General features: G+C 41.2%; 2 protein-coding genes across 6 annotated transcripts in view; both read right to left on the bottom strand.

Annotated features, from left to right (window-relative positions):
- Positions 1–6: 6 nt before the first annotated feature.
- arl6 (ARF like GTPase 6) lies at positions 7–3,716 on the bottom strand. The gene is made up of 8 exons (XM_008310201.3): positions 3,372–3,716; positions 2,239–2,383; positions 2,064–2,125; positions 1,896–1,964; positions 1,722–1,816; positions 1,363–1,492; positions 891–946; positions 7–468 (listed from the first exon to the last, which is right to left on the bottom strand). The coding sequence occupies exons 2-8, from the start codon at positions 2,356–2,358 to the stop codon at positions 443–445; spliced, it is 558 nt and encodes a 185-aa protein (XP_008308423.1). The 5' UTR covers positions 2,359–2,383; positions 3,372–3,716; the 3' UTR covers positions 7–442.
- Positions 3,717–4,109: 393 nt separating this feature from the next.
- The window catches only part of LOC103378846 (ephrin type-A receptor 6-like), a 32,882-nt gene continuing 11,145 nt past the window's right edge, over positions 4,110–25,846 (bottom strand). Inside the window, exons 3-22 of one of the 5 annotated variants that reach the window (XM_025055563.1) lie at positions 23,662–24,013; positions 21,415–21,479; positions 20,335–20,463; positions 20,104–20,253; positions 19,862–20,023; positions 19,552–19,780; positions 15,788–15,943; positions 14,658–15,005; positions 11,079–11,203; positions 10,493–10,655; positions 9,728–9,833; positions 9,355–9,422; positions 8,712–8,837; positions 7,880–8,065; positions 7,417–7,478; positions 6,793–7,002; positions 6,571–6,720; positions 6,214–6,407; positions 5,922–6,071; positions 4,110–5,555 (exon numbers count right to left, since the gene is read on the bottom strand). In XM_025055563.1, the coding sequence (XP_024911331.1) occupies positions 5,441–5,555; positions 5,922–6,071; positions 6,214–6,407; positions 6,571–6,720; positions 6,793–7,002; positions 7,417–7,478; positions 7,880–8,065; positions 8,712–8,837; positions 9,355–9,422; positions 9,728–9,833; positions 10,493–10,655; positions 11,079–11,203; positions 14,658–15,005; positions 15,788–15,943; positions 19,552–19,780; positions 19,862–20,023; positions 20,104–20,253; positions 20,335–20,463; positions 21,415–21,479; positions 23,662–23,737 (2,970 nt within the window). In that variant the 5' untranslated portion in view covers positions 23,738–24,013 and the 3' untranslated portion in view covers positions 4,110–5,440. Of the gene's footprint in view, positions 5,556–5,921; positions 6,072–6,213; positions 6,408–6,570; positions 7,003–7,416; positions 7,479–7,879; positions 8,066–8,711; positions 8,838–9,354; positions 9,423–9,727; positions 9,834–10,492; positions 10,656–11,078; positions 11,204–14,657; positions 15,006–15,787; positions 15,944–19,551; positions 19,781–19,861; positions 20,024–20,103; positions 20,254–20,334; positions 20,464–21,414; positions 21,480–23,661; positions 24,338–25,846 lie in introns of those variants that run through there. The other 4 variants (XM_008310197.3, XM_008310198.3, XM_025055562.1 and 1 more) reach the window with 4 other exon arrangements.

The following is a 25,846-nucleotide window of genomic DNA, read 5'->3' as shown; positions in this document are numbered from 1 at the left end:
GTACTCTCAGTACACTTCAGTACTCTCAGTATACATCAGTACTCTCAGTACACTTCAGTACTCTCAGTATACATCAGTACTCTGAGGCAAACTTCATCAGAGACCGAAGGTAGAAACTAATTATTTATTAGATGATAATTAAATTAAATTAGATTTAAAGGCTAAAATGAAAACAAAACACTTTCCTGCTCGGCGTCTTTACAGACAACTAGAATAAAAAAACAGTCATAAATATTATTCTAGAAAAAAATGATAATATAAATAAACTATTCTTGAAATTTACAACTCAATTATTTTAAATGTTACTATTGGAATCAAGATATTACTAATCCCAGACTGAACCTTGAACATTGATGAAGAACATCAACATCTACAGTAACTACAGAAAAACCTCAGTGTGTAGTTTCAGTTGTCAGGTCTCACAATTAATCTCATCACGGCCTCATGTTCTCAGGGACTTGATCTGATCTGAACAAAAAGAAAAAAAGAGGAAAAACAAAATCATCAGTCAAATAAAAACACACAAAGTCCTGATACTAGACCGGGGTGTCAAACACATGGCCCGGGGGCTAAAATCGGTCCACTTGGCAGTTCAGTCCAGCCCGCTTAATGAATTATAAAAATAAATAAAAAAATTACTTCATGTTCAGAATATTTTTTTGAAAAAATATATTTCATTAAATATGAATACATAATAATACATATCTAATATACTTGTGTTTATATGAAAACAAAGGGGAAAAACATGGACTTGTTATTTATAGTTAATTATTATTATGATTACACTGGTGATGATTGTACTGGTCCGGCCCATTTGACAGGTAATTAGGTTGCATGTGGCCCGTGAACCAAATTGAGTTTGACACCCCTGTACTGCACTGACTCGGTACCTTGTAACCAGTCGACTCCCTCCTGGAGACCATCTCCTCTCAGAGCATCTGTGGCACTGAAACACAGAAAACAAACCTGAAATTCAACAACAATGACTCAGAGATATGATCTCTGTGATGTTCTTTATTTTATTTTCAAATCCTCCACAGCAAGAGCAAATACAAGGTCACGTTTTTTTTTCTGTCTTAATGTAAAACGAACAATTTGTTTGAAGCATCACTGGTGACCTCATTTCTGTGAAGCAGAGGATGATGGGAAAATGTTTGACTGAATTGATATTATGAGAATATAATAATAATTGTTATTATTATATAATTAGTCAAAAAGTTGTCAGACAGATACCAGATTTTACCAAGTAAAAAAAACAACTAAAAATGATACAGCTGATCTTCAGTGACAGTGGACATATTTATGCAGTTTTGCCATCAGAAACATAAAATCACACCGACAACTTCTCAATAATGTTCATACCATATATGCCAGGGTTTGTCTTTAATGTTGTCCAAACACAGCAGCTGTGAGACTTTGACTGAGGACAGAGCATCTCTGACGTCCATCTTGTTTGCAAAGAACAGGATTGGGATTCGTCTGTGTTTAATATCTGAGCAGAGACAGGAAGTAGACGAAGGTTTTGAGTATTTATTGTCGAGTTCAATGTATTGGTAAGAAGTATTGGTGTCACCAAATCTGAATTAGCAAAGTGATTTGTGAAGTCACACGACGAGAACTGAGCGAAAACACAGTTGTCAGTGATGCCAGTACCAATACTCCACTCCAGGTGGAGCTGTTTATCTACTGCCAGTTAAACAACATTTTCACCACAAAGTTACCAGGATGATTTAACAAAGTGTCCAGTTCTTCTTTGGCCACAACCATCCTCAGTTTGTCAGCACTGTCGATAACAAATATGATCGCCTGGCCTTCCCTGAGGAGAGCAAACGTAAACAAATGCTTTTTTTCCAAACTATATTGAAAAATAATTTTAGCAGCATTATTTCACTCACTTGTAGTAATGTTCCCACAGGTTCCTGTATCTGCCCTGACCAGACATGTCAAACACCGTGAAGGAAAGACTGAAGGAAAGGAAAAGGAAAAAAAATACCATCAAGTCATGTGTCAAAACAATAAAAAATAAAAAAGTAAATAAAAATAAGTGATAAAATCAAAGATACCTGGAGGTTTTGAACTTCTCTATGCTGAAACCAATGGTCGGAACAATGTCTTGTGTCTGGGCCTGAAATATAAATAATTCAGTGAAGTGTGAGCAGCAGCAAACATCAGGATCATTTCTCTTTACTAAAACATATCATACATGTATAGATACATATATAATAACTCCAGACTTACATTGTTGGGTTTGAGTTTGTTGATGATGGTGGTTTTCCCACTGTTGTCCAGGCCCAGACACAGTATATTTACCTCCTTCTTCAGCCCCAGCCATCCAATCAACCTGTCGAAGAGCCCCATCAGCTGGGCTCCAACTACCAGCTGTCTGTGAGACAGAAGAAAACAACACCTTCACTGTGAGGTGAGTTCGAATCATCAGCATGTTGATGAAAGTCTGTGTTCACATCCATTTAATCTTCCGTAAACATCTACTACTCATTCATATCGTTCATATTGTTGGAAACTAAAATAACACATTCATGCAGTGGGATAGCTCTTAAATCAGGAGTAACTGCCATGTTCCTCAAAAGAAGTGAAATGATGACATTGATTATTATTGCTAGTTAATGTGTCACTTTACACCTCCTGTAACTTCATATTTATCAACACAGCAAAAACAAACTGGTAAAATACAGTCCATCTAAATAAAGACCAAGGCAGAACAAATAATAATAATACATTAATTAATTTGCAAATACTTCGTCAGTTAAAATACTTAAACTGTACTGCAGTACCACCGTGAAGCCTCTCATTATTTAAAATATCCAATACTAAATGAAATTATTTAAAGTAAATATATTCGTGTGAAAATTAAGTGAATTTGTTTTAGTACCTGAGTGTTTACATGGCGTTTCAATGGTTGGTTAACGTCAGCAGCCGGATGTTCATTTTTTGTCTATTTTACACAGCATAAAAGTTTTACCCAAAATATATAATAAAACAGACAGTCTGTCTTTGGAATACAACACTAAACGTTCAGGTGCGTGTGACTTTAGCCTCATTACAGCCATTAACAGCTAGTTAGCACGCAACACATTATCTACACGACTTTACCAGCTAACTATTGGCTTAAGCTAACACGCTATACAAGGTGATGTAGCGCAATAAAATCTCCTAAATTATCATTAATGCTACAATGATACGAGTATAAAAAACTTGGTATGAAATACTAGTCTTATTTAATTATTATTTTATTTCTACACGTTTGAAACGCTACCGTGAGGGCTAACACAGCAACTAATGTTAGCTCAGCTAACATTAGTTGCTGTGTTATCTGTTGCTCCGACTGTTCCAGAGTCAGCGACGGCGTTTACCTGCACAGCCTCGGGATTCCGCTGTCGGGACTGGATTTTTAAGAAACCTGACTCAGAGGAGTGTACTCTACAGACTTTCATTCATCTCTGGACACTTCCTGACCGCCTTCCTGGACCAGAGGGGGAAAAATCATCGAGTTATTTACAGTGTTGCTGGGAGACGCTGAGATTACTCTTTCGGCCGGATGTTGTGGCAGATAATACACGGTAGCGTCACATTGCTGCCACCTTCAGATTATATGAGGAACTGGCAGCTTGAAGTATTACAATGTGGGACACGATTTAAAATATAGTTGGTATATATAGGTAGTTAAAAAAAAAAATCATCTCACCTCGCACTTCCGTGGTTGCCTCTTTCTGTAATATCTTTCAGGGAAACCAATATCAACATCCAGGCCGTAAATTTGTACATTTTTAGCTATCCCCAGCATAAAAACAATTGTGAAGAACGTATTAAATTGCTGTGGCTGAAGGACGTAGACTGTGATTTTATGTCAGAATAAATAGTAAATTCAGTGTTCATAATTAAAACAAGCAAGCTAAAAAATATAGCTACACTTCCCTTTGTCGTACCACAAAAGAATCGCTAAGTTGTGTCTGTTGTGCTAATGGAAAAGTCGCTTTGGATAAAAGTGTCTGCTAAACGTATTATAATGTAATATATATATATATATATATATAGACTGGCGATAAGGGCCAATTTGACAAACTCACCTGACAATTCTTCATGTCCAGAAAACGTGTCAAGTCTCTCGAGGGTCAATTAAGAGGAGCATTGTGTCAGTGTGTGTGTTTGAGTGTGCGTCCATGGATACCTGTGTTGATGAGCAGGTGTTTATGGTGAGAGCCAAAACAACATTTTAAAATAGGCTAATTTATTAAGGAATAAATATACAGAAAAAAAACCCACTCAACTTTCACATAACTTTTTTATGTGTATGTACAGTATATATAACAGGTACTGCAGTATCATGAAGACCACACCAGTGTCTATAAAAACTGTTCACATTCAGCCGTCTTTAGTCCAAAAACATGATTGTACTATTACACAGACTCTTTTTTTTTTTGGATTCACAAACAAACTGGACCGACATCAGATCCCCAGGTTGGACCACGTGTCACCACATCCACATCTTCTCTGGTCATGAGGTAACAGACTGCAGACCCTCAGAGTCAACACAAACCACTGGATTGTCACTTAGAGAAGAGGTATTGGTGAACACTTCGACATACAAAAGAGTAGAGTCCTTGATTCAAGTGAAGGCTTGGACGGGGGTAAGTCAAAAAGATCTAAGACAGTAGCTTTCACAGGTGTGCGTCCTCTGGGGGGAGCCACAGTACTTCAGGAGAGACAAAAAAGAGTGGGGAAAAAAAATACTACCACAGTAAATATGACGATGATTATTTAAAGTTAGGGTTTGGACTGCTGTTGGACAGAAATGGTTGGTGATGTTTTATGGATAATAATAATAATAATAATAGTAGTGATAATAATAATAATACTTCTTCTGGCATCGAAGCAGCTGCTTTCTGGCCTCCAGAACCCAGAGGAGAACATTTTCACTAGAATTTTAAAATCAACCTTGGAGAATGTTGTGAGACTAGAACATGAAGACTACAGTACTGTCCAGTTCCTTCAAATGTTTTTTCAGTTTCTGGAAAAAAGTAGAAATCATGTGGTTCTGGGTCAGAACCCGTTGATGACACAGGTTTCTGTTCAAGTTTGGTTAAAAATCTAAAGTCTGAAAATCAAATCAGGTTTAAATAAAAGTCTGACCAAATCAAAGGTCAAAGGGCACACGGCTCAACACTGGACAAAGATTCAATGATAAACATTTGTCTCAGGACTTTTTGACTGACCCTCGTATTTGCTGAGATAAGAACCAGACCTCAGTGATGCAGACACAGAGGTTACTTGTTGTGTGTGTTGTACCAATGATGAGCTACTTCATAATGAGTGTGTGTGTGTGTGTGTGTGTGTGTGTGTTTTTTTACATCACCACCCGTGGCCTGGTGTTAGAATGTTCTCCACTACAGTCTGGACTGAAGTCAGTTCTTTCTCCTGTGTCTCACACCTGAAAGCCACTCTGCTGAATGTGATGAAACTGTAGACGCAGTGACTGAATGCTGCTGATGATTCTCCTCTGGTGACCAATCAAACTGATACCAATACGTTTGACGTCCCTGAAAGGAAGAAGAAGAAGGAGAAGAATAAAAGTGACAGCAGCAGACAGTGACATTGTCAACACCGGTAGGAACAGAACATTTAAGTTTACGTTAACTGTATTTAGCGCAGCAAAAGTTGTAATAGCAATTGTAACCAGCAGATGTCCCCAAAAGCGGTTGTCAAGGTAAGGCAAAAGCAATTGTAACCAGCAGATGTCCCCAAAGGCGGTTGTCAAGGTAAGGCAAAAAAAACCCGGCAAATTGAAGTGATATTAAAAGATTATTTTATTTTAGGGCCTAAAGAGACTCAGTATAAATATCACTATTGACACGTGTCTAAAATAAATAATAATAATAACAGTAACAATAACAGGCGTCACTCACTCTATACTCATGGTTGAAACAGCACTCATGGTTGTGTATCCTCCTGCAACAAAGTTGTTCTGGTACTGGTTCATTTTGATGGAGTCCAGCCAGTCACCAATGGAGATGAAGAAGGGATAGTCCGGAAGGCTGTCGGGGGAGTCGGGGAAACTAGGGGAGACAAGGTCAGAGGTTATACACCTGAAAGTACCAGCGATCAAACTGTATTTCTGTTTGTTACACTGTCTGAATGAAAAAACTTCACTTGTAGATACAAGGACAGTTGAGGTATGGTGTGTCCATTAATACTCACCCAGTCAGATCGTTGACTGAGGACAGGAAACTACTGGGGTTGAGTGTGAATTTATCCCAGAATGTCAGCACATCAGTGAAGAGTGGACGCTGACTCGGCTCTTTTTGCCAGCAGTGCAGCATCAGTTGATGAAATGACAGGGGGCAGCCAATCGGTGCTGGGAGACGATAGCCCTCCTCAATGGACAGAATGACCTGGGACAGTCAGCATGAATCAGAAGGACAACAGGAAAAGTCAACAATTAGCCTGTGGAAAATTGGATTTAAATTTTAACCTTTGATTTTGCCCTAATCATTATTTTTCTTTATTAGAAATAAATTTGAGCAAAAGTGGGATTTCAAAAAATTAGGATCTTACATCTTGATTAGACATCTCCCAGTAAGGCCTCTCTCCATATGACATCACTTCCCACATAACGACTCCGTAGCTCCAGATGTCGCTAGCTGAAGAAAACTTCCCATAAGTAATAGCTTCTGGCGCTGTCCAGCGAATGGCTATTTTTCCTCCCTGAAACACAGCTATCTTAATGACACGTTCAGGTTTCACCACATTAACTCCAGCCGTCAGACCCCGACTCACCGCAGCATCATAGACCGCCTCGACGTCGTCTTCAAGGACCCTGGACATTCCAAAGTTGGACACTTTACATTCAAGGTTTTCATCCACCAAGATGTTGCGAGCGGCCAGGTCTCTGTGAACATAACCCACGTCTGACAGGTAGTCCATGGCAGCAGCGACGCCACGAAGCATGCCCACCAGCTGGAGCACCTGAAACTGGCCATCACATGACTGAAGGGAGGTGAGAAAGGGGCGGTATAAAGTTTAGAGAGAGAGAGAGAGAGAGAGAGAGATTATTTTATTTCAATACAACTGTTGGTATTGGTCTAGAGAGAAAGAGTTGGTATCTTTAACTTTATTTACAAGACAAGTAGGCTAACCTGTTGGTATTGGTCTAGAGAGAAAGAGATGGTACCTTTAACTTTATTTACAAGATAAGTAGCACTCAGGCTAATATCTTAGCATCTTAGCTACAACATTTCTGGGTAATCCTAAAGTCTGCGTGTGTGTTTTCTTAATAATATATATATTTATGTTTGATAACGATACATTTTGTAATTCATTTTTATTAAATAAATATGCATCCCTCTTATTAAGAATAGTCACATTAAATATGAATGAATAAAAATGATCATCTCATCTCACCCGGAGGAAAGCGTCCAGAGCTCCGTTCCCCATGTGTTCCACAACTATCATCACTGGTCTGCCTGAAGACACAGTACAGATGTGGTATCACAATACACAGAACTTCATTAGAAACAAACTGACCTGATCTACAGTAGAACAGTAGAGGGAGCCAGAGATGACCCGGCTGACAGGAGTTGTACATGTGTCAAACTCAAGGCCTGCGGGCCTAATCCAGCCCATCACGTCACTTGCGCAGCCCACCAGAGCTATAAATCACATCCTACATTTTATGTGTAAAAATATTCTTACTTTGCTTCATGTTAATATTTTGAATTTTATTTTTTATTTATTCCAATGAGGTAAAACATCTGTTTACTATCTTTCTGGTTAAATCGTCATCAGTACTAGACTGTTCTAGAACTGTTGATCCTGGTCGGAGTATACTGTATGTGGACAGGACGGAACACAGGAAACAACTTACTTTTAGTGACCACTCCCTCCAGTCTGATGATGTTGGGGTTACTAAACTGTCCAATGATTGAGGCCTCACGCAGGAAGTCCCGTCTCTGCTGTTCTGTGCAGCCTCCTTTAAGGGTCTTTATTGCCACAATGATGTCCATCCTTCCTGGTCCACGCAGTCGTCCCCGGCACACTTCTCCATACTCACCTGGAGGGGGGGAGGGGGCGTGTCTGATGTTAATTAAACTAAAAACCAGTTCAGACTGGTCTGTGTCTCCAACAGCTCTGATCAGTTTCATCATCACATCTATGTCCAGTGCTGAGTATTTGCAAACTTCAGCCACCAGGTGGAGCCCAAAGACAGGCAGCATTAGACTGTGAACTTGAACATTATTCCTGTCTGCTTCAAAGGCTTGATTAATGAGTTTAATGAGTTAATATTCTAATGGTGAACATTTCTGCTCCAGTCCACCCTGACTGAACCTCTTTGTTCTGATTTTTTCATCCACTGACAGGAAGAATAAGGTTTAAAAAGATTTCTTTGTAATTTGGTAAATTGATTGAGCCCAAATCCAGTTCTTTTTAAAATCATTATTAAAATCACTTATGTCTCATAAGATTACACATATATACTGTATATACACTATATAGTAAATATTAAATAGTCAAACTAATAATATATATATTTTAAACAAATATTCACCCATTTTGAATTTCAAGCCCCTCTGTGACATTGATTTTTGGAGAGTTATATTTTGAAATTGGCCTTGAAAACAATTCACTGGAAGTTAATTTTCCTAAAAACTAAAACACTTGAGTTGTGCGCAGAACTTTTTGATGAGCCATAATTTTACCTGAACCAATTACCCTGTCAATGAAGATGTAGGAGGGGTCAATCTCTGTGGCGAACTCCTCCACAGCCTGACAGGGGTCTTCGTACGTGTCCGGGTCCACGTAGGTTTTAATCCCAGAAAATGGGACTGAAAGACAGGAAGCACAACACACACTGTCAAAGTTCCAGTCATTATTTCCTACAGAATCATTTATTTGTCTGGGTGAATATTCTGTAACCTGCCGGAATCTTCCATTTCTCCAGTGCAGTTGGAAAACTTTTTCACCCACTGTTTTGTCAGACACAAATAAAAAATGGAAATGACTTTGAAATGTGTGCATGAAGACACTGGGAGCAGTGAGACTTCACGTCTAACGTCCTCCATCTGCAGCTGAGTCTGAACAAGAACTGCATTCTAACAGTGGAGCAGCCTCAGGTACACTGTGTGCGTGTGTGTGTGTCTGTGTGTGTGTGATGTATTGCAGCGGAGTGTGACTTTGAATGGTTGTTATCTAAGGCCTTGTTTTAAATATATATCCAGATATGTGAAGATGCAACGTTTCACCACCAGAGGGCAACAAAGAATAAAAACGCACAAAAAACACGAAGTGGACTCAACAATGACAAATGTATACAGTGTACACAGTAGACAGTACTGACCCTACCATGTCCACTGTGGTACCGAGTCCTCTTCTCCTCTGACTTCATCCTGGCTTTGATGTACCCCTGACACCTGCACACAAATACACACAGAAATACTACGTTAGTGAAGTACGTGTAGTACCTGTAAGATTACAATATCTAGGTTTGTTATCCAGTAGCATCATGTTTTTATTACATAATAATCCTAAAATGGACAGAAACACACAATGATGCCTAAAAATAAAAAAACATTTATATAATAAATATAATTTATATATAGTGAGCTGCTCTGTTAAAACAACTGACACTGTCTGACTGTCAATAACAACAGTCTGTAAACAGACCTCTGTGGACACTGTACAAATGTGTGTGTGTGTGTGTGTGAAACAAACTCACCGTCCAGTAATGAGGAGGAAGAGACTCAGAATGACCAACAGGGAGAATCCTCCGACTGAGGCTGTGACCACCACCAGGACCTGGCTCTGGTCAGCAACATCTGGGTCTGAAGAAGAACACTGTCAGTGGACTGAGGATTACTGTGAAAGACAACAGTATAGGCACACATACACAGTATATACAAATACACATGAATAAATAGACATAAATATATATACATATATACAGTGGTGAATAATATCAATACAGTTAAACGGAATATCATGATATATCAGTGTAACAACATTTTTACACCCCAATAGATATACATACATATATATAAACATATACATATTACATGTATATATGTATGTAGGTAAATGTACACACAAATATACATGTATATACAGTATGTATGTATATATATATTTCTATATAAAGACACTAGCGAAAGACATTAGAGCAGAGGAAATATTTCATAATTAACTTCTCCTTTATTAGGAAATCTATGGCTTGAAGAGAGAGCTATGTAAATGAGCATTAAATGGCACTGATGAGTGGAACTGATCCACGGTGAGACTGACCCTGAAGAGTCCACAGAGGTCTAATGGTCTCACCGATCAACCAGGAGGACTGCCCATTAACCACCCCCCGCCCTCCTTATTTCATGACAGTAAACTCCACAGCAGGCTCCGTTCCTCCACAGATCTTGCTGACTCAGCATCGACTCCTGCCCTCCCTAACACACGGGCACATTTATCTGCCCCAGCTCCGGTGCTCTGGTACCTTCTGCCGCAGTCACAAACTCAAAAGTGGGGCTGTAGGCGGTGTAGCCAGCTGCGGTGCGGGCACGGACATGGAAGACGTAGATGGTGGAGGGTTTGAGGCCGGTCACCACCATGCTGGGGCTTTTGGTGCGTGTAGACGAGTACCTCAGATGTTTCTGCCTCTGAACAACAGGAGCAGATGTTGATGATCACAGCAAGTTAAAATAAAAAAAAAACAACAATACTTTTTATTTCTATTAATATGAAGAACAGATGGTGAAAAGGAAGGAATAAACATCAGACACTCGTGGGCGGCTCGCTGAACCACCTACAGGTGTGAGTTAGTATAAAAACACACAGTCGAAGCTGAGGATTAAAACACATTTATCCAGGCAAGTTCAAGTACTTTCAAGGTCAAATAAAGACACAGAACTCTCTAAAGGCAAATAAACAATATATATTTACTTGTTTTGTTTTTTAATGGTAACACAAGAGATCAAAATTTTTAAATTTTTTTTCAACACATTCAGGAAGAAAATATGTTTTATAATATATAATTATAATATAATATGTTTATTTAAACAACACCCTGTTTTCATACTTACCTTCTCATAGTATTTGATTTCATAATCCAGTATGTCTAACGACACCTGTTCCACTGTCGACCAGGAGAGGGCGATGCTGTTTTGGGATGCCCAGTCTTTTCCAACAAAATCCACCAAAGCAGGACCTGAGGATGAAGTGTTCAGAGACAAATGATAACAGTGGTCTTTCTGTGATGGTGAAATCAATGTGAATTCACTGAAAACACTGTAAAAAAGTGACTGATTAATCATCAAATCTAAACTTCTAATAGAAACACGATAGAAAAGACGACTGACACGTCAAAGTCTGCTTGAATTGACGCAGCTGATTGGTTTATTGTCACTTGAAAATAGGTCGATCCTAAAACTTGCGTTTATATATTTGCTCCAAAAAATGGAGAGAAGCGGGGGAGGAGGTTGGGATGGGGGAGTGGGGGTGGGGGCAGAGTGAACACACAGAGCTGTACAGAAATCCCAGGAGGCTGCATCTCCCCAGCATCTGAGCGTATAAATAGAAGGCAGCCTTATTCCCAGAGCAGAGAAGAAGAAGAAGAAGAGGAGGAGAATCAGTGGGAGGGGAGGGTGAAAAGAACAAATCTCCTGAATCAGGACACCGAACCAAAGCCACAAATGTTCTGACACTGATGCAGCGTGAAGGGACTCGACCCCCGACCAACATGAAGCCATCACAGAAACTCCACCGTTGACTCATCATGAGTCAGAAAATGACTGGTTATTAGTCGAACACTAAAGAAGAGAAATTAATTTAACTGAATGAAAAGTGATTTACTGATGTAAGATCCATGATTTATATATGAGGATTTTTAAAATAAATCATGTCAGCGTTATCTGACAGATTCAGTTCATCTATTTAATTTGATCTGAGAGCTCCGATAACATCGGCCGATTTTAGCATTGTTCTGTAATATCACTAAGAATTGTTGGGTTTCTCCCAGATGATGTATGACATGAAAATAGTTTTGAAGTAAAAGTGAATTATTGTCATTGAGAGAAAGTTCATTATGATGTCCTGCAATAGTCTGCATATATCGGTTGATATCTGAATGTGAAATTAAGTGTTTGGACAACATCGGCGTATCAGACATCTGCAAAAAGATAATATCGGACACACATAATTTTGATATTTATCTCACCAAAAAAAAACCCCAAACAGCTGGTTACCGTCTCCCTGATCACCTGACTCAAGTTCCTCTACATCAGGCATGGGCAAATTATGGCTCGTTTGGCTTTTTGATCTGGCCTGCCAAACTTGTCCAAACTATGTTATTGAGTTCCATTATCATTATACTTCTGCCTTTTCCCTGCAGTTCCCACATTTCCCCAATAGATGGCATAGAAAAGGCTAACAATCATTTTAGCATTTTATACTATTTTATGCATGACTTTTTAAATGTGCTCCGTCTATCTGCTTGAGAACCGGCCTCCTGTCAAACTTTAGGACCCATTGTGGCCCACAAGTCAAAAAGATCGGCCACGTCTGCTCTACACACATTTGCATTGATTTCTTCATGCCTCTTTCAAAATACTGCAGTGAACTATGTGGAAGGAATCTTCAGTAAAAAAAAAAACATTCATGTGGAAGGAATCTTCAGTAAAAAAAACATTTTGCTGGGCAATAACTGGATTCACACACACACGCCTGGCCTTGAGTCACCCAGGACGTCAGCAAATTTGTTGACTGAGTTAACCTCAACGTGACGATTGGCTTTAAAAATAATCCTGTTACTAAGGAACAACAAAGTTGGACTAGGCCTGGTCATAAGGTTAGACAGGCGTCCACGCAGCAGAGGAGAGAAATGATTGGCCGTTCACACTCACGGCTCAGAATAATTAAAGACACGATGAGACATTAATGTGTCATTTACCAACAAATGAGCAGACAGAATAAATTGACTTCTGTCCTTCAGACAGAGAGAAACTGTAGTTAATGACCCCCCGCCCCACCCTTTGATTGTCTATTGTTCCATCGGTGGAATCACATCACAGTCAATTATAAGAATCACCTCTGAACGTCGGCTCTAACTGGTAATGAGTCCATCTGTCCCGAGTCGGTTCTGATGGACGTTTAATCAAGCAGAGTGAGAGTTCAGTGGACATCACAGCTGATCTAAACCCAGAGACTGAAGAACGATCCATTAACAGTCCTTTAGTACTGGAAATGATGGAGATCATATATTCAGGAACTGTCCAGAACCATCCAGACGTAATCAAGATCTTTTTTACTGGGTTTTAAATGATAAAATATGTCCAATACATTTCTCATATCTGTGAGAATATATATAAAATAGAATATTTTTTTATATATTTGCTTTCTTACGTAAATGACAAAATTAAAGCAAATTTTCTTAGGGTTATAAGTTATAGCCATCCAATCCAATTGTATCAATAAGAAAATATAATACAAATATGTACATAAATACATATATATTTATATATACATATATTTAATAATAAAATTGATTGAAACACTGTAGTGTCTATAATAATGTATTATAATATAATAATGATTATAATATATATACATGTATATCATATATATTATAATTATTATTATATTAGAATCTTATTATAGACACTATGTTTCAATATATATAATAATAATATATATCCATATATATCCACATCTCTATCATAATAATTATTATATGATTATATATTATTACACCATTTATTTACATATATATTGAATATATTATGATCATTATTATAATCTATTATTATAGACACTACAGTGTTTCAACCACTACAGCTGTCGCTGCACACTGAGAAACTTTAACACAAAGCCAATGTTTTAGCCCAGGGTGACTCCACTCCTCAGTCTTGTTCTGATCAGATATTCTCCTCACTCCTCAGCGGCTGCTGAAGGGGAATAAAATGTTCACCTACATCTGAGCATCATTTATTCATCTCGTCTCCTTTCTTCACCTCAACTCTCCGCATCTATTATTCACACAATATTTTATTCTTTAAAACAGGGAGGATTAGGATTCAGTCACTGAACTCCAAAATCTGTGTGTAACTTTGAACGACAATGTCACCGTGGCTACGCAGATGGAGACGAGGTTCACGTCACCGTGGCAACGGGGGTGAGTCAGGGGTCAGGACTAGGGTTTCAATGAGGAAATATGAAAATAGCAGAAGACCAGGTCGACTTAACCAGACCAGATTAGTCTGAGAGAATTTATACAGTTAATTGTGAAAATAAAATGTAGAATTTTATCTAAAATGTTACTGAGAATGAGCGCCCTCTACATTTATTTAAATACCTTGTGAAAGTTTCATTTTTTGCCATATTTCACCCCCTACGATGCCTCCTAAAGGGTTTGTAAAAGGGTTAAATAATATCAGAGCTATCACATCTCTACTTCGTGGTTTTTCACCTATCACAGGTGGTCTTAGAACGTAACCCGAGGGACCTCTGTAATGTTGATGATGAATTTTATTCCATCTACTTGACTGTCCGGCCCCCCAGGTGTCAGAAACATTCTGGTCCTCTGTCAAATACAGTGGGTGACCCCAGCTATAAGACCACCTGTACAAAGAAGGAAAAGTTTTCCTGATGTAAAGAAAACAACCTACCGACTTGGCGTGTGTTGACAGTAATGTTGGTCAGGGAGCGTGCAGCAACACCCAGCCCAGATACACCGTTTATGGCCTCCACATGGAAGGTGTAGTTGGCGTTCATAGCAAAATCCAGTATCACCACCGAGGTCCCGGTGAGGCCCCGGTGCCGGGGGATGAACCTCAAGTCCTGCTCGCACGGCTCACACTGCACCACGCCACCGGCGTCACTTCCATCACAGCGCATACACAGGATGTTGTAGGAGACGTCCCTCCGTCCTCCGGTATCACCGGGAGGTGTCCACTGCAGGAAGAGGGCCGTGTCGTTGAGGAGGGACATCAGGTTCCTAGGAGCTGACGGAGGTCCTGAAGGAAGATTAAACCAGGGGTCACATACGGGCCGGAAACACTGAAAACACTGGATGAAAAATTACCCACTTCCACAGAAACCATTTATAACAGCTAAATTAAAATAGACGATGGCTGCGGCATGCTGGGGGAGAAAAGAAGGTATCGGATTGAAATTGGTATTAGCAGATACTTCAAGTGGCAGCACCAGTATCGGACATGAAAAACTGAGCCATTTCTACTTACAATATTATGGTAAATAGGTCATTATTGTCCAAAATGAGGGGTTGATCCTGGATTTAATTGGGTTTAACAATACTATTTTATCGTGGTACCAAAGAATAAACGGTGGTTTGGTAACTCTCTGAAGTTTCATCTGTTCTGCCTAAACAGTTCCAGGGCTGCTTGTCTATAAATAAAGCCTGGAAACAGGGACAGGAGACTTCATCAGTCACAGCTGCTTTAATTTAGAGTTAGCATGAAGTTAATATTTTAATGTCCAATGTGTAAATTTAGAAGAGACACCCAAGGGACAGAGACCGAGGACTGGGTGGAGCCGAGGACTCCACTCAGGCCCAGCAGCATGTTCACCATCACAGATCCAACAATGTCATTCTGTGTTCTACGTGGAACCTGGTTCTTCATGCACCGGCTGCTGGTTCTGTTCCAGCTGCTGCAGGAACCTGTAGAACCTCATATGTTCACATGTATCTGTTAAACCCAACTACCATGGACGATTTGGGGAAAGGAAGACAAAACTTCGGGTAAAAAAAAAGACAAACATAAAGGACGTCACTGACTTGTGCAGGCCAGGGTGGGGGGGTCTTTAACAGCCCTGTAGAAGCCTTTATCACAGTGACAGATGGTGGCGGCCTGGTCGTGGCTGGAGCTCTGTAACGGACACTTGGAGCACTTGGTATTCTCAGCATACGCTTTGAAGAAGCCAGGTCTGCAAGCTGAAGGGGAGGAGTTGGGGGGGACGGGGGGGAGGGGGGTGACAGAGGAGAAGCAGGGTTATCCAACCCAACCGTTTACATTACCATTCTACAACACAGACATCTACTTCACAGCTTCGGTCCTGTCTGTCTGTGACTCTCACCCCAGTCATTAGCTCACTGAGCTAAATGCTAACGGTCCAGTTCAACAATGGTGGCACACCTGTGACCAGAGACTGGTTCACCCACAAACATCACAGTAGTGAATATGACCCCGCCCTAAAAGGGCTGAGCAGTAGATGAATGTTCTCCATCTTCCAGGCACACAGTTTCCTCAAACTAAGCAGAACAGGAAACGAGCGAGTCAATTTCCTGTTGGAGTCGCACTTGACTCCTCTGTGCCGACCATTAAGGTGTGTGTTAGGTTGGCTTTCAGCTGCTCGGCCGGACCAGAGCATCAGTCATTCTCTGTGAACTTTCCATCTGCACATCAAAGCTGAGACGTCAGTAAACACAGACTCTGCCTCCATCTGTCTGTGACTACAGAGGACAACAGTTTACAGCAACGCAGCCCCCCCCCCTCCCCCACAAATCTAAATTTTCACCATCGTTCAGACTAGAGCCAATATATACACTCCATATACTGTATATATTATATATATTTATATATACATATATACTGTATATACATACATAGATATATAATGCAATGCCTGGGTTTCACCAAAAAATGTATGCCCTAAAAAAGTATAATATATAAATAATATATAAAATTTAATAGAAAAAATAAATAATGGGAATTGGAATCTGAAATTAAGTTTTTGGACAATATTGGCAGATCAGATATCGGCAAAAACCTAATATCGGACCCTAGTATATTTATTTATACATAAAGGCATATATAAAACACAAGATAATACTATAACATATCTATGGACATTGCTGCTGCTGAAGTGATCCAATCAGTGTCTGACATTAACGAACAGTTTGTGTCTGTGGTTTGTTGATTTAACAACAGACGCAGCAGATATAACAGCCCACATTATTATCATATTGTTATGGTTGTGAGTTTTGAGCAGCCGGAGGAAACAGAGTTCTGTGATGTGATTAGTGTCACATTTCAAAGTGACTGTAAATGCTGCTCAGATCTCATTTCCTGTGGTTCTGCTCTCTCACACTCTCAGACCAGTGTGGACAAATGGCCAATAATGGACTGAACCAGGTTAGAGATATGAACGCGTTCCTCTGTCTGTCGTCTAGACTCAGACCAGAGGTTCCTTCAAGGACAAATCTCCTGGTGGTCAAGATAAATCCTGCAGCAGGATTTTTTTTATCAAGATAAATCCTGCAGCAGTTAAAAAAATATATTTTTTTTTTAAATTCATCCCAAACAGAATTTGAACATTTCAAATTCAATTAACTAAAACCAAGGAACGTCAGATTTTATACTGAATCAAAATCAATAACATCAAATCTGTGTGACATCAGGATGTGACATCACCACTCAACCTGCAAAACTTCCACCCGATTCTCTGACATATGGGGACAAACCATCATTCACACTCACATTTACACCTCACCACGGTCAATTCAGCGTGAATGATTCAGAGTGAACAACTGACTAAATCCAGTGGTTCTGTAACTCTTTCTACAGAGACAAGTTTTTTTTTAGATAGTACTACTGTGATATGACTCTTTGTTAAAGTAATACGACACATTTTCCTTATCGTTTCTCACTCTTCATTTCTATAATTTATAGAACACAGTACGCTGTGTCAAACCAAATAAATTAGAATGTTGAACACGTGAATGACACGTGAATTCATCTGTTGCTGTTTCAACTGGGTTAAACAGAAAAAAAATCTGTACATTTTCCCCCAATCGTCTGTTGAATTAGACTGTGATGAAAAGACGACGGATCAGAAGCCTCAGCGTGTGTTGGTGCGTGATCTGGGCCACGGTACATCAGCAGCACATCTGGGAGCGTTCTTCTCATGGTCGACACTCAACAAAAAAATATTAAAAAAAGAATACCATGAAAAAAACATTGGATTGAGATGTCAACACAGTCGGGCAAAAAAAAAGCTGCTGGGAGAGAATAAAGCCGTGTTTGAAAAGTGAAGCCTTTCTTCCAGCAGCTGGAGGGGGGAGACAGGGGAGACAGACGTGTGAACGCAGCGCTGTGCCTATATTTGAGAGAGCTGGGGTTTTTCCTGCCTCCCCTCTCTCCCTCTCTCTCTCCCTCTTCTCCATGCTGCCTCTCAGACAGCTTTGATCACAGTGCTCTTTGAAGCAATGTTCCAAAATGAAAAGCGTGGAGGAGGCAGAGTCACTGTGAGTTCAAGCCTAAACTTCCTCCAACTATTTGGAGGGTGTCGAGCTTCATCAAAGCTCACGCTCACTCCCGGGGGAGGACATTCAATTAGAAATGTCATTATTATGTTTAAACTTTAATTATCTTTTAGCGCCCCCCAGATTCTGAAATCTCAGAAACCACAGTCTCCGACACTGATGTGTCAGAAGCCCCAGCACCAGGAGGTAAACGTAAAAAAAAAACAAAACGTAAAAATGTAGTTTATGCTAACTGTATATTTGATTCAATTTGGAATTAGAGCAGTAAAGTTGCCCATTACGTTCAACCTATCCAGTACACATCAGTACAGACCTGAGAACCACTGTACACATGTGAAGTTCTGCTGGACCACATAAAATGATGTGATGTGGGCTAGATTTGGGCCGCAGGCCTCGAGTGTGACACATGATATACAGGCTGGTTGTTTTAATCCTTTCATAATTTTTAAAATATTTTTTCCTTTTTTTTTCTTGTAGCAAATTAACTACAGTTTATCCTGTTTTAATCCTTTCATAATGTGTGTGTGTGCGTGTGTGTGTGTGTGTGTTACAGATCACATGACTCACAGTGTCAGTCAAGTCACTGCTGCTGAACTGTCAGAGAGTAAATAAATAGTAATTGAGTATAGATGTAGGACATGTACTGTACTGTACTGTACTGTCCTGGACGGACACCATCAGAACACTGCTCCAGACCTGCTGTTCTGTCAGGGTTCCACTTCAGCTCTAACTGCAGTCACACAGTCATTAAATCACACAGATGTAGATGTTACAGCGAAGACAACAGCGTCCACCTTAAATCAACTCAGGAGGTGAAGGAGTGTGAAGAAAACAAAGGGAACAAGAAGGGAGGGAGGTGATGTTGAGGGAGGAGGGAGGAGAAACACAATGGTCTGTGTGATGCAACGTCTCCTCTTCTCTACTTCGAGCCTCCTCTCCTCCCATCTCCTCCCCTCTCTCCCCTCTACTCTCTTCTCGTTTTATACACCTATACGAAGAGTTGTCGCCGCCTCTCTGCTTCATTTCAGCCAATGAGCTGCTTCTATTCTTTCCCTCTTCTTCACCACATCATTGAATCAGTCATCAGTGACGACACGTGACCTACACTGAGGTCATCATCGGAGGTCGTGACACGTCAACACTGCTGTCACAGTATGGAGCCAAACCAGTGACGGATCGGTACCAGACCAACTGGAACTATTAGTCGTCACAGTTCTTCTGTCATCCAGACCAGAGCTGGCCAAAACCAGTACAAACCAGAAACCCACAGGACTCACCCTGACAGTAGCCGTCCGTCTCTTCGTGGCCCACGGTACAGACGCAGTGGCCCAGTGGAACCAGCCAGTCTCCGTCGGCACCACAGTACAGTTTGGGTGTGTCTCGTTCCTCTGCGTTCTCCACACAGTCTCCTCTGACTTCCACCAGCGACGACGAGTCCATGTGGGGCACGGTGTCAGGGAACGAGGCGAGGTTCCTCAGGGTCAACGGGCAACGCTTGTAGAAGACCTGGAGTCAAAACGACCACAGCAGAAGTTTGTCTCATTGTTCACGTGAAGCTGACGCAGTAGTTAACACAACAACCCTGACCTTCACAGACACCAGGGCAATACACGCTCCAACATCCTGGAACGCCAGGTAGAAGCCCTTGTGGGTCACTGGGCCGACCTCCCTGACCTCTGTGTTGAGGCGAAGAACGCGATCTCCGAGATCGGTCTGAGTGAAACTCTCGTCTGCGGCGATGGTGTCCACCTGGAGTTCAACCACAAACATGGTGGTGGGGCAGATGTTTCAGTAGAACTTCAACTGGTTTAAACGACCAGTAAACCCACCTTGGCGTAGTCGTTGGGCCGAAACCGCGTGGCAGCGGGAAGAGGCCCGTCCGTCTGCAGGTAGAAGAGGTTGAAGGTTTCTTTGCAGGTTCCAGACACCCAGGGAATGGAGTTACAGTCTCTGAGGGTGAACCGCAGCTCCACGTACACCTAACAGGAAACATGCAGTCAACGTTAGCGAACAAACAGCTGAGATGACCAGGATTACTGTGTCTGTGACCCCACACTGACCCTCTGAGCTGCCTGACGCTGGATCCACCCAGACCGTAGCCAGTTGTTCTGGTTGGGCTCCATGACGTGACAAACCTGGAAGGTGTGGATGGGTCTGTTGTGCTCATCCATCTCTGTGATAGCGTCCCACTGTGGACAAACAGGGCGGTGCGCAGCATGTCAGGTACAAGCAGCGGCATCAGAGGGAAACACTGTCGAGTCACTTGAGACGTAACGATACGACTCAATTAACAATATGATTCACCGTTTTTTTGTTCACGATACAATTTTATACGAATTGTGATCAAATCCACTGATATTTTCATCGTCAGAACTGTGTCAAATCCCATCGCCAACTGAAATGGTCTGTGAACCTCATCAACTGACATTGTTCCCTTCAATACAGAAGAAACACTGACGTCACCATTGATCTGCTTTGATTAAAAGTCAAACTGGTCTGGTCTGATTGACCTGGTTAACTGTCAATATATAAAACAACAACAGAACAAAAAACAGGAAGTGGAAAGAGTTCCTTTCTTTACAGGAACACTGAAAAACACTGTTGGTGTCTGTGGAGCAAGTTCTTCCTTTGTTCTGTTTCAACACCTGAATGTCACCCGTCGCCCCTCAGTTGACAGAGCCAAACGTTCAGATCACTGATGGTTTCGTGGAGACCAACCATGTTACAGCTGCGCTCCGTTGAACAGTGATGAAGCTTGAACTGAACGTCGACTTCAAAACTTTCAGAACATAGAAATGTTGGATAGAAACAGACCAGAATCCTTAGAAGACGATGTAGAAAATTAAAAATAACACAATAATACAAAAACCTGCAGCCACACGGGCCTTTGTGGAACAGTTTGGACACCCCCTGCCCTAGCGGGTCGATTCTGGCCCGTGGGACATTTGTTTTCACACCCCTGTTTTAATAACTCAGTGCTAAAAGTCATAAGAATGAACTAAAACCCCTATATTTATTATTTCACAAAGAATCTGACGTACATTTGAGAATCTTTTTAAATTTAAACTATAAAAGAGTTTGCTAATAAACTGTTAGCTGTTCATGAAATAAATCAGTTTCGGTTGGTTGGCTTCACTCACCCCGTTGACAGGATAAGTCTTCCAGTCCAGTTCTCCCGAGACGGCAGTGGTGTCCATCAGAACCACTGGAGAAGGTCGAGCCGTGGAAATGGAATTCATGTGAACGAACAAGCACAAGAGTGACGGGTGAGAGCAAGGGGAGTGTGGGGGGGGTGGAGTGTTGGGTTTGAACAGAAGACAAATGGAGAGGACAAAACAGAGAAGAGAGAAACAACAGTTATGGAGCTGTCAGTGATTGGCTGACGGGACGGTGAAGACGGCGTCAGATTCAACCAGCGGTGAAATCACAGCAGAGCTCACAACAAAGAGGTTCTCTCACGGTGACTTCCTGTCACCGAGCTGACGTCACATCAAAGCTGAGATAAAAAGGCTGAGAACCTTCAGATCCTTCATCTGACCGTGGCCTTGTTAACTCCAGTGAACCTCTAATGATGGAGACCATCACTGTAGTGACATCACAGCGCCGCTCCACGGATGGAGACATTAGGAAGTGGAATCTAATGCTGTAATGCTAATACTGACTGACCCAGGGGTTCACAGACTTCTGCAGCGCCCCCTTCTGTAGACAAGACTATTGTTCAGTTCATTCAGTGGCAGCCATTGTTTTAAATGTACGCTGATATTAAATTAATTCACCTGCTGTGCTCTCCAACCCCCCATGACTCCAAGGCCCACGATAGACTAACAAAATACCTAATGGATCAGTAGAGAACACTAAACCGTTAGCACCAGTAAAGGAGCCGTTCTAATGTTCTAACGTTCAGAGAACGTCACCTGACATCAAAGAGAAGAGAAGAAAAAACAAGGAAATCCTTCATAACTGTGATTTCTTCTCCCCCCAGTGGTGGGGTTGAACCTACAACCTTACTGGAAATGCGCAGTAATATGATCAGGAATTCAATTAGACTGGCTGTCCAGACAGGAAATGATAGATCATCCAGGTCCACGCTGCTGGACCTGACACTGACACACACACACACACACACACACACACACACACACATCTACGGACCCCACCAGTTTATCTCCAGCCGATCCATCCTTTTACCACAAGGCAACAGCACTCACCACGTCCTCCACTGTGCCCCCCACCATAATAATAAAGACAATAAAGACAATTAATAAAACAACACGTCCTCATGATATTATTGGATTTAATTGTTGTAATTAAGTCGTTAACGGCTTTTTTCTCTTACAGTAAAGTGTGCTGCAGCAGAATGAGTTTAAATGAGTTGCGCAGTCACCAAAGGTAAAGTGCGTCATGAAGATTTGGGTTAATAATCTGCTGTTTTTCTAAAACACAGGTGTCAGGTTGGTCCCTGCAGCACCTTCTCCAGAACCGATTAGGTTGAAGTTTGGACCTTGGAACTGTTGGAACTGTTGGCTGACAATATTTCTAAAAAACCCAGGATGTGAAAAAAATCAGATTTTACCCTCGACAGCCACGAGAAAAAACTATTCTGGGAGAGACACTTCTGTGAGCTGGCCTGTCAGAGTGGGTGGTAATGGGGGGGGTACCTGTGAAGAGAACATGAACTTCCCTCAGGGGTCACTTGGTGGACTGCTCCTGACAACAGGGACATCACTACGGACAGAACAACTAAATATAAACTAAATATAAGTCTAGAAAAGATTAATAACAGATAACTACAGTACAGGCTAACATTACCGGTAAAACTGGGACTTCACAGAAATGGGAAATTAGAACCGATGGTGGAAAGTTCATCATCAGTGAACCTTCTGGAACACAGTGACAAACGACAGACACTTTCTCATCTGTGAATTTTTGAACTGCTCGCAACAGAATTATTTCAGTGGTAATTGAGGAAAAAAAACTTGGCACATTGAACACACATATTCTGTATATTTATTTTAATAATGTATTCAGACTATATACGTATATTACCTTATATTATACATATGTACTATTAGTGTCATAATAACTTGCTGGGCAGAAGGACACTTGACTTTCTGAATATGCTGCTGAAAAAAGAGTCACAACGTTTACCAAAAAGAAACAGAAACGATTTTTTAAAAAAAACTAAAAACAACCTTGGCACTTATTTAAGTCACCTGGTGTGGAGTTAGTGAGGTTGTGCCTTTTTTTTCTTTCCTTATTAAAAATGTAAAATGTAATTAATGTGTAATTCTATTTAATTAAATAATATTAACACAAATGTGAAATGGTTCAAAGTAACTACATCCCTGTTGTTTGGGGGTGGGGGGTCAGATGAAAAGTGAACTCACCCTGGTTCCCCGGGTCTGACAGGATACCTCTCAATAGGAACAGTAACAGACAAGTTGTACCACCGGGGGGCATCATTGAGTCACACACACAGGTGCGCTCCGAACTACAGCGCAGCACAGACTCCGGCACGGATCCTAGAAACCTGCAGTAAAGGAGGTTTCATGTAAGACAATCTCCAGACAAAGTATCCAGACTGGGGGGTCGTTTAAGGAAACGTCTTCCTTGAGTTAGCCAGGAATCCAGTCCCTCTCCATGTGAGAACAGGAAGAGACCGGCGGGAGAACCAAACAGCCGTGACCGGACAGGTGACCGACAGTGAAAGAGTTCCGGAGCCAAGTTCCAGAGTGAGAGCTGTGAAGAGTGTCAATAATTAACCAGTGATGTTTGAATGTCGCAAATGGGGAAAAAACAGATGACGGTCGACATCCTGCCTCCCACTGGGGGTGGACATCACTGCGCCTCTCCCCTTCTCTCCCCCTCTCTCTCTCTCTCTCTCGCTCGCTCTCTCTCCCTTAATGTCCGTCTCTTCTCCCACTTCTCTCTTTTCCTCTCGCTCTCTCTCTCCCCCGTCTCTCTCTCCTGTTTTCTCTCTCCTCTCCAGACAGATTCATGAGCCAGTGTTGGTTCATATTGCAGTGCTGTACAAAAACTATAAAGGGAACTGGTGCACAATATAAAAATGATCCCCCCTGCCCCCCCACCACCACCACATTAACAATGTAAAAATAAAGAACTGAGTAAAGAAGATGCTACAGATGTAATGCTCTGTTGCACATAACTATATATATATATATAATGTACACACCTATATTAATATATACACACAATATATACAAATACTGTGGAGTTACTGCATTTATCACAATAAATATAATGAGGCTACAATTTGACAGGAAATGTGTCCGACTAATATTTGAATAATTTGAAAAAACATCTGTCCAGACACGTCACACACAAACAGTACTGGACTGTGATTGTCATGTGACGCCAGCATCAGTACTTTGTCACATGGGTACTACGCACCGCCCAGGCCCTGCCAAAAACTACAAAGTATCTGTGTGTACTCTGGTCCGAGGTGTGGATGGACTGACGCTGGTGAGAATTTAAATCTGTTATTACAGCTGTTTATAACGGCTAATTGGAGGAAATGTGGCTGCAGTGTGGGTGGAGATAAGGCTGGTGGAGGAGAGGAAATGATGTGGAGCTTCAGTGTGTGCTATAGGTTCTGCCCCAGATTAGATAATGTTGTAGGAACAGCAGTGTGTCTGGGGCAGTTCCTATTAGTGGTGGCAGGGGAGGGGAGTAAGGAGACAGATAGAAATGACTTATTATTATGGGCCATGGTGGGGTGAAGGCACACACACACACACACACACACACACACACACTCACAGACAGCAGTGTTCTGTGGATGAACTTCTTCGTTCACAGCAGCTTCTTCCTGAACACCTCAGAGTGAAAGGACATTTTTAATTTTCTCATTATTTGTCCCTCCCTGGTGCGTTCACTGCCCAGTCGTCTAATGTCTCTTCAGTCTTCAGATCAAAGCTGAGCTGCAGGACTGGGACAAAGTACTTTTATTCATAAAGTACTCCATAGACTGATGTCAATCCATCTGCTCCTGCCGAGTCGGCACTTTCCCTCCTTTACCTCTCCATTTGCCTCAGTGTGTGTGTGTGTCCATATGTCTGTGTGTGTGTGTAATTGCAGCGGTGAAGTCAGGTGACCAGCTGCCACACATCTCCATCAACCTCCATCAAACTTGAGTTCCTGCAGCAAAACTTCAAAGGTTTATTAAAAAAAACTGTCTCTGAGACTTTTAACTTTTTTCCCCCTAAAATCCACTTTGCAAAAACTCACATCTGAGCTGTTATTTGTTAATTTTGTTGGAATTAATTTTACAGTTTTAAACATTCACTGAAGCCAAAAATCACCTGGTAAGAAGGTAAAGTATTCAGGTTAAGCACCAGCTGTAGAATTTTAATTATTTTTCTTAACAATGTCAAATTTATGGCATAAATTACATGATTTCTTATATTTTAATTAAATTCAGAACATTTCTTCTCAGTGGAAACAGGAGTGTTTCCCAAAACTTTAAGGCTGCACTCACACTATGCCTGTTGTACCAGTGAATGGAGACTGTTGGGGGGTGGGGGGGGGGGGCTCAGGGGGGGGGTCAATGGA

The sequence above is a fragment of the Cynoglossus semilaevis genome, chromosome 5 (assembly GCF_000523025.1).
Source record: "Cynoglossus semilaevis isolate Cse_v1.0 chromosome 5, Cse_v1.0, whole genome shotgun sequence".
In the NCBI taxonomy this organism is placed as follows: Eukaryota; Metazoa; Chordata; class Actinopteri; order Pleuronectiformes; family Cynoglossidae; genus Cynoglossus; species Cynoglossus semilaevis.
The sequence above is the reverse complement of the archived record's forward strand: the minus strand, read 5'-3'. Positions and strand labels throughout refer to the sequence as shown.

What these genes read in the sequence shown, in the direction of transcription:
- arl6 (XM_008310201.3), bottom strand. Translation starts at nt 2,358, where the DNA reads ATGGGGCTCTTCGACAGGTTGATTGGATGGCTGGGGCTGAAGAAGGAG. An exon ending in CTGTGGGAACATTACTACAA is followed by an intron (nt 1,817 to 1,895) that starts GTGAGTGAAATA and finishes TGCTCTCCTCAG; the next exon opens with GGAAGGCCAGGCGATCATAT. An exon ending in CACTTTGTTAAATCATCCTG is followed by an intron (nt 1,493 to 1,721) that starts GTAACTTTGTGG and finishes GTCTCTGCTCAG; the next exon opens with ATATTAAACACAGACGAATC.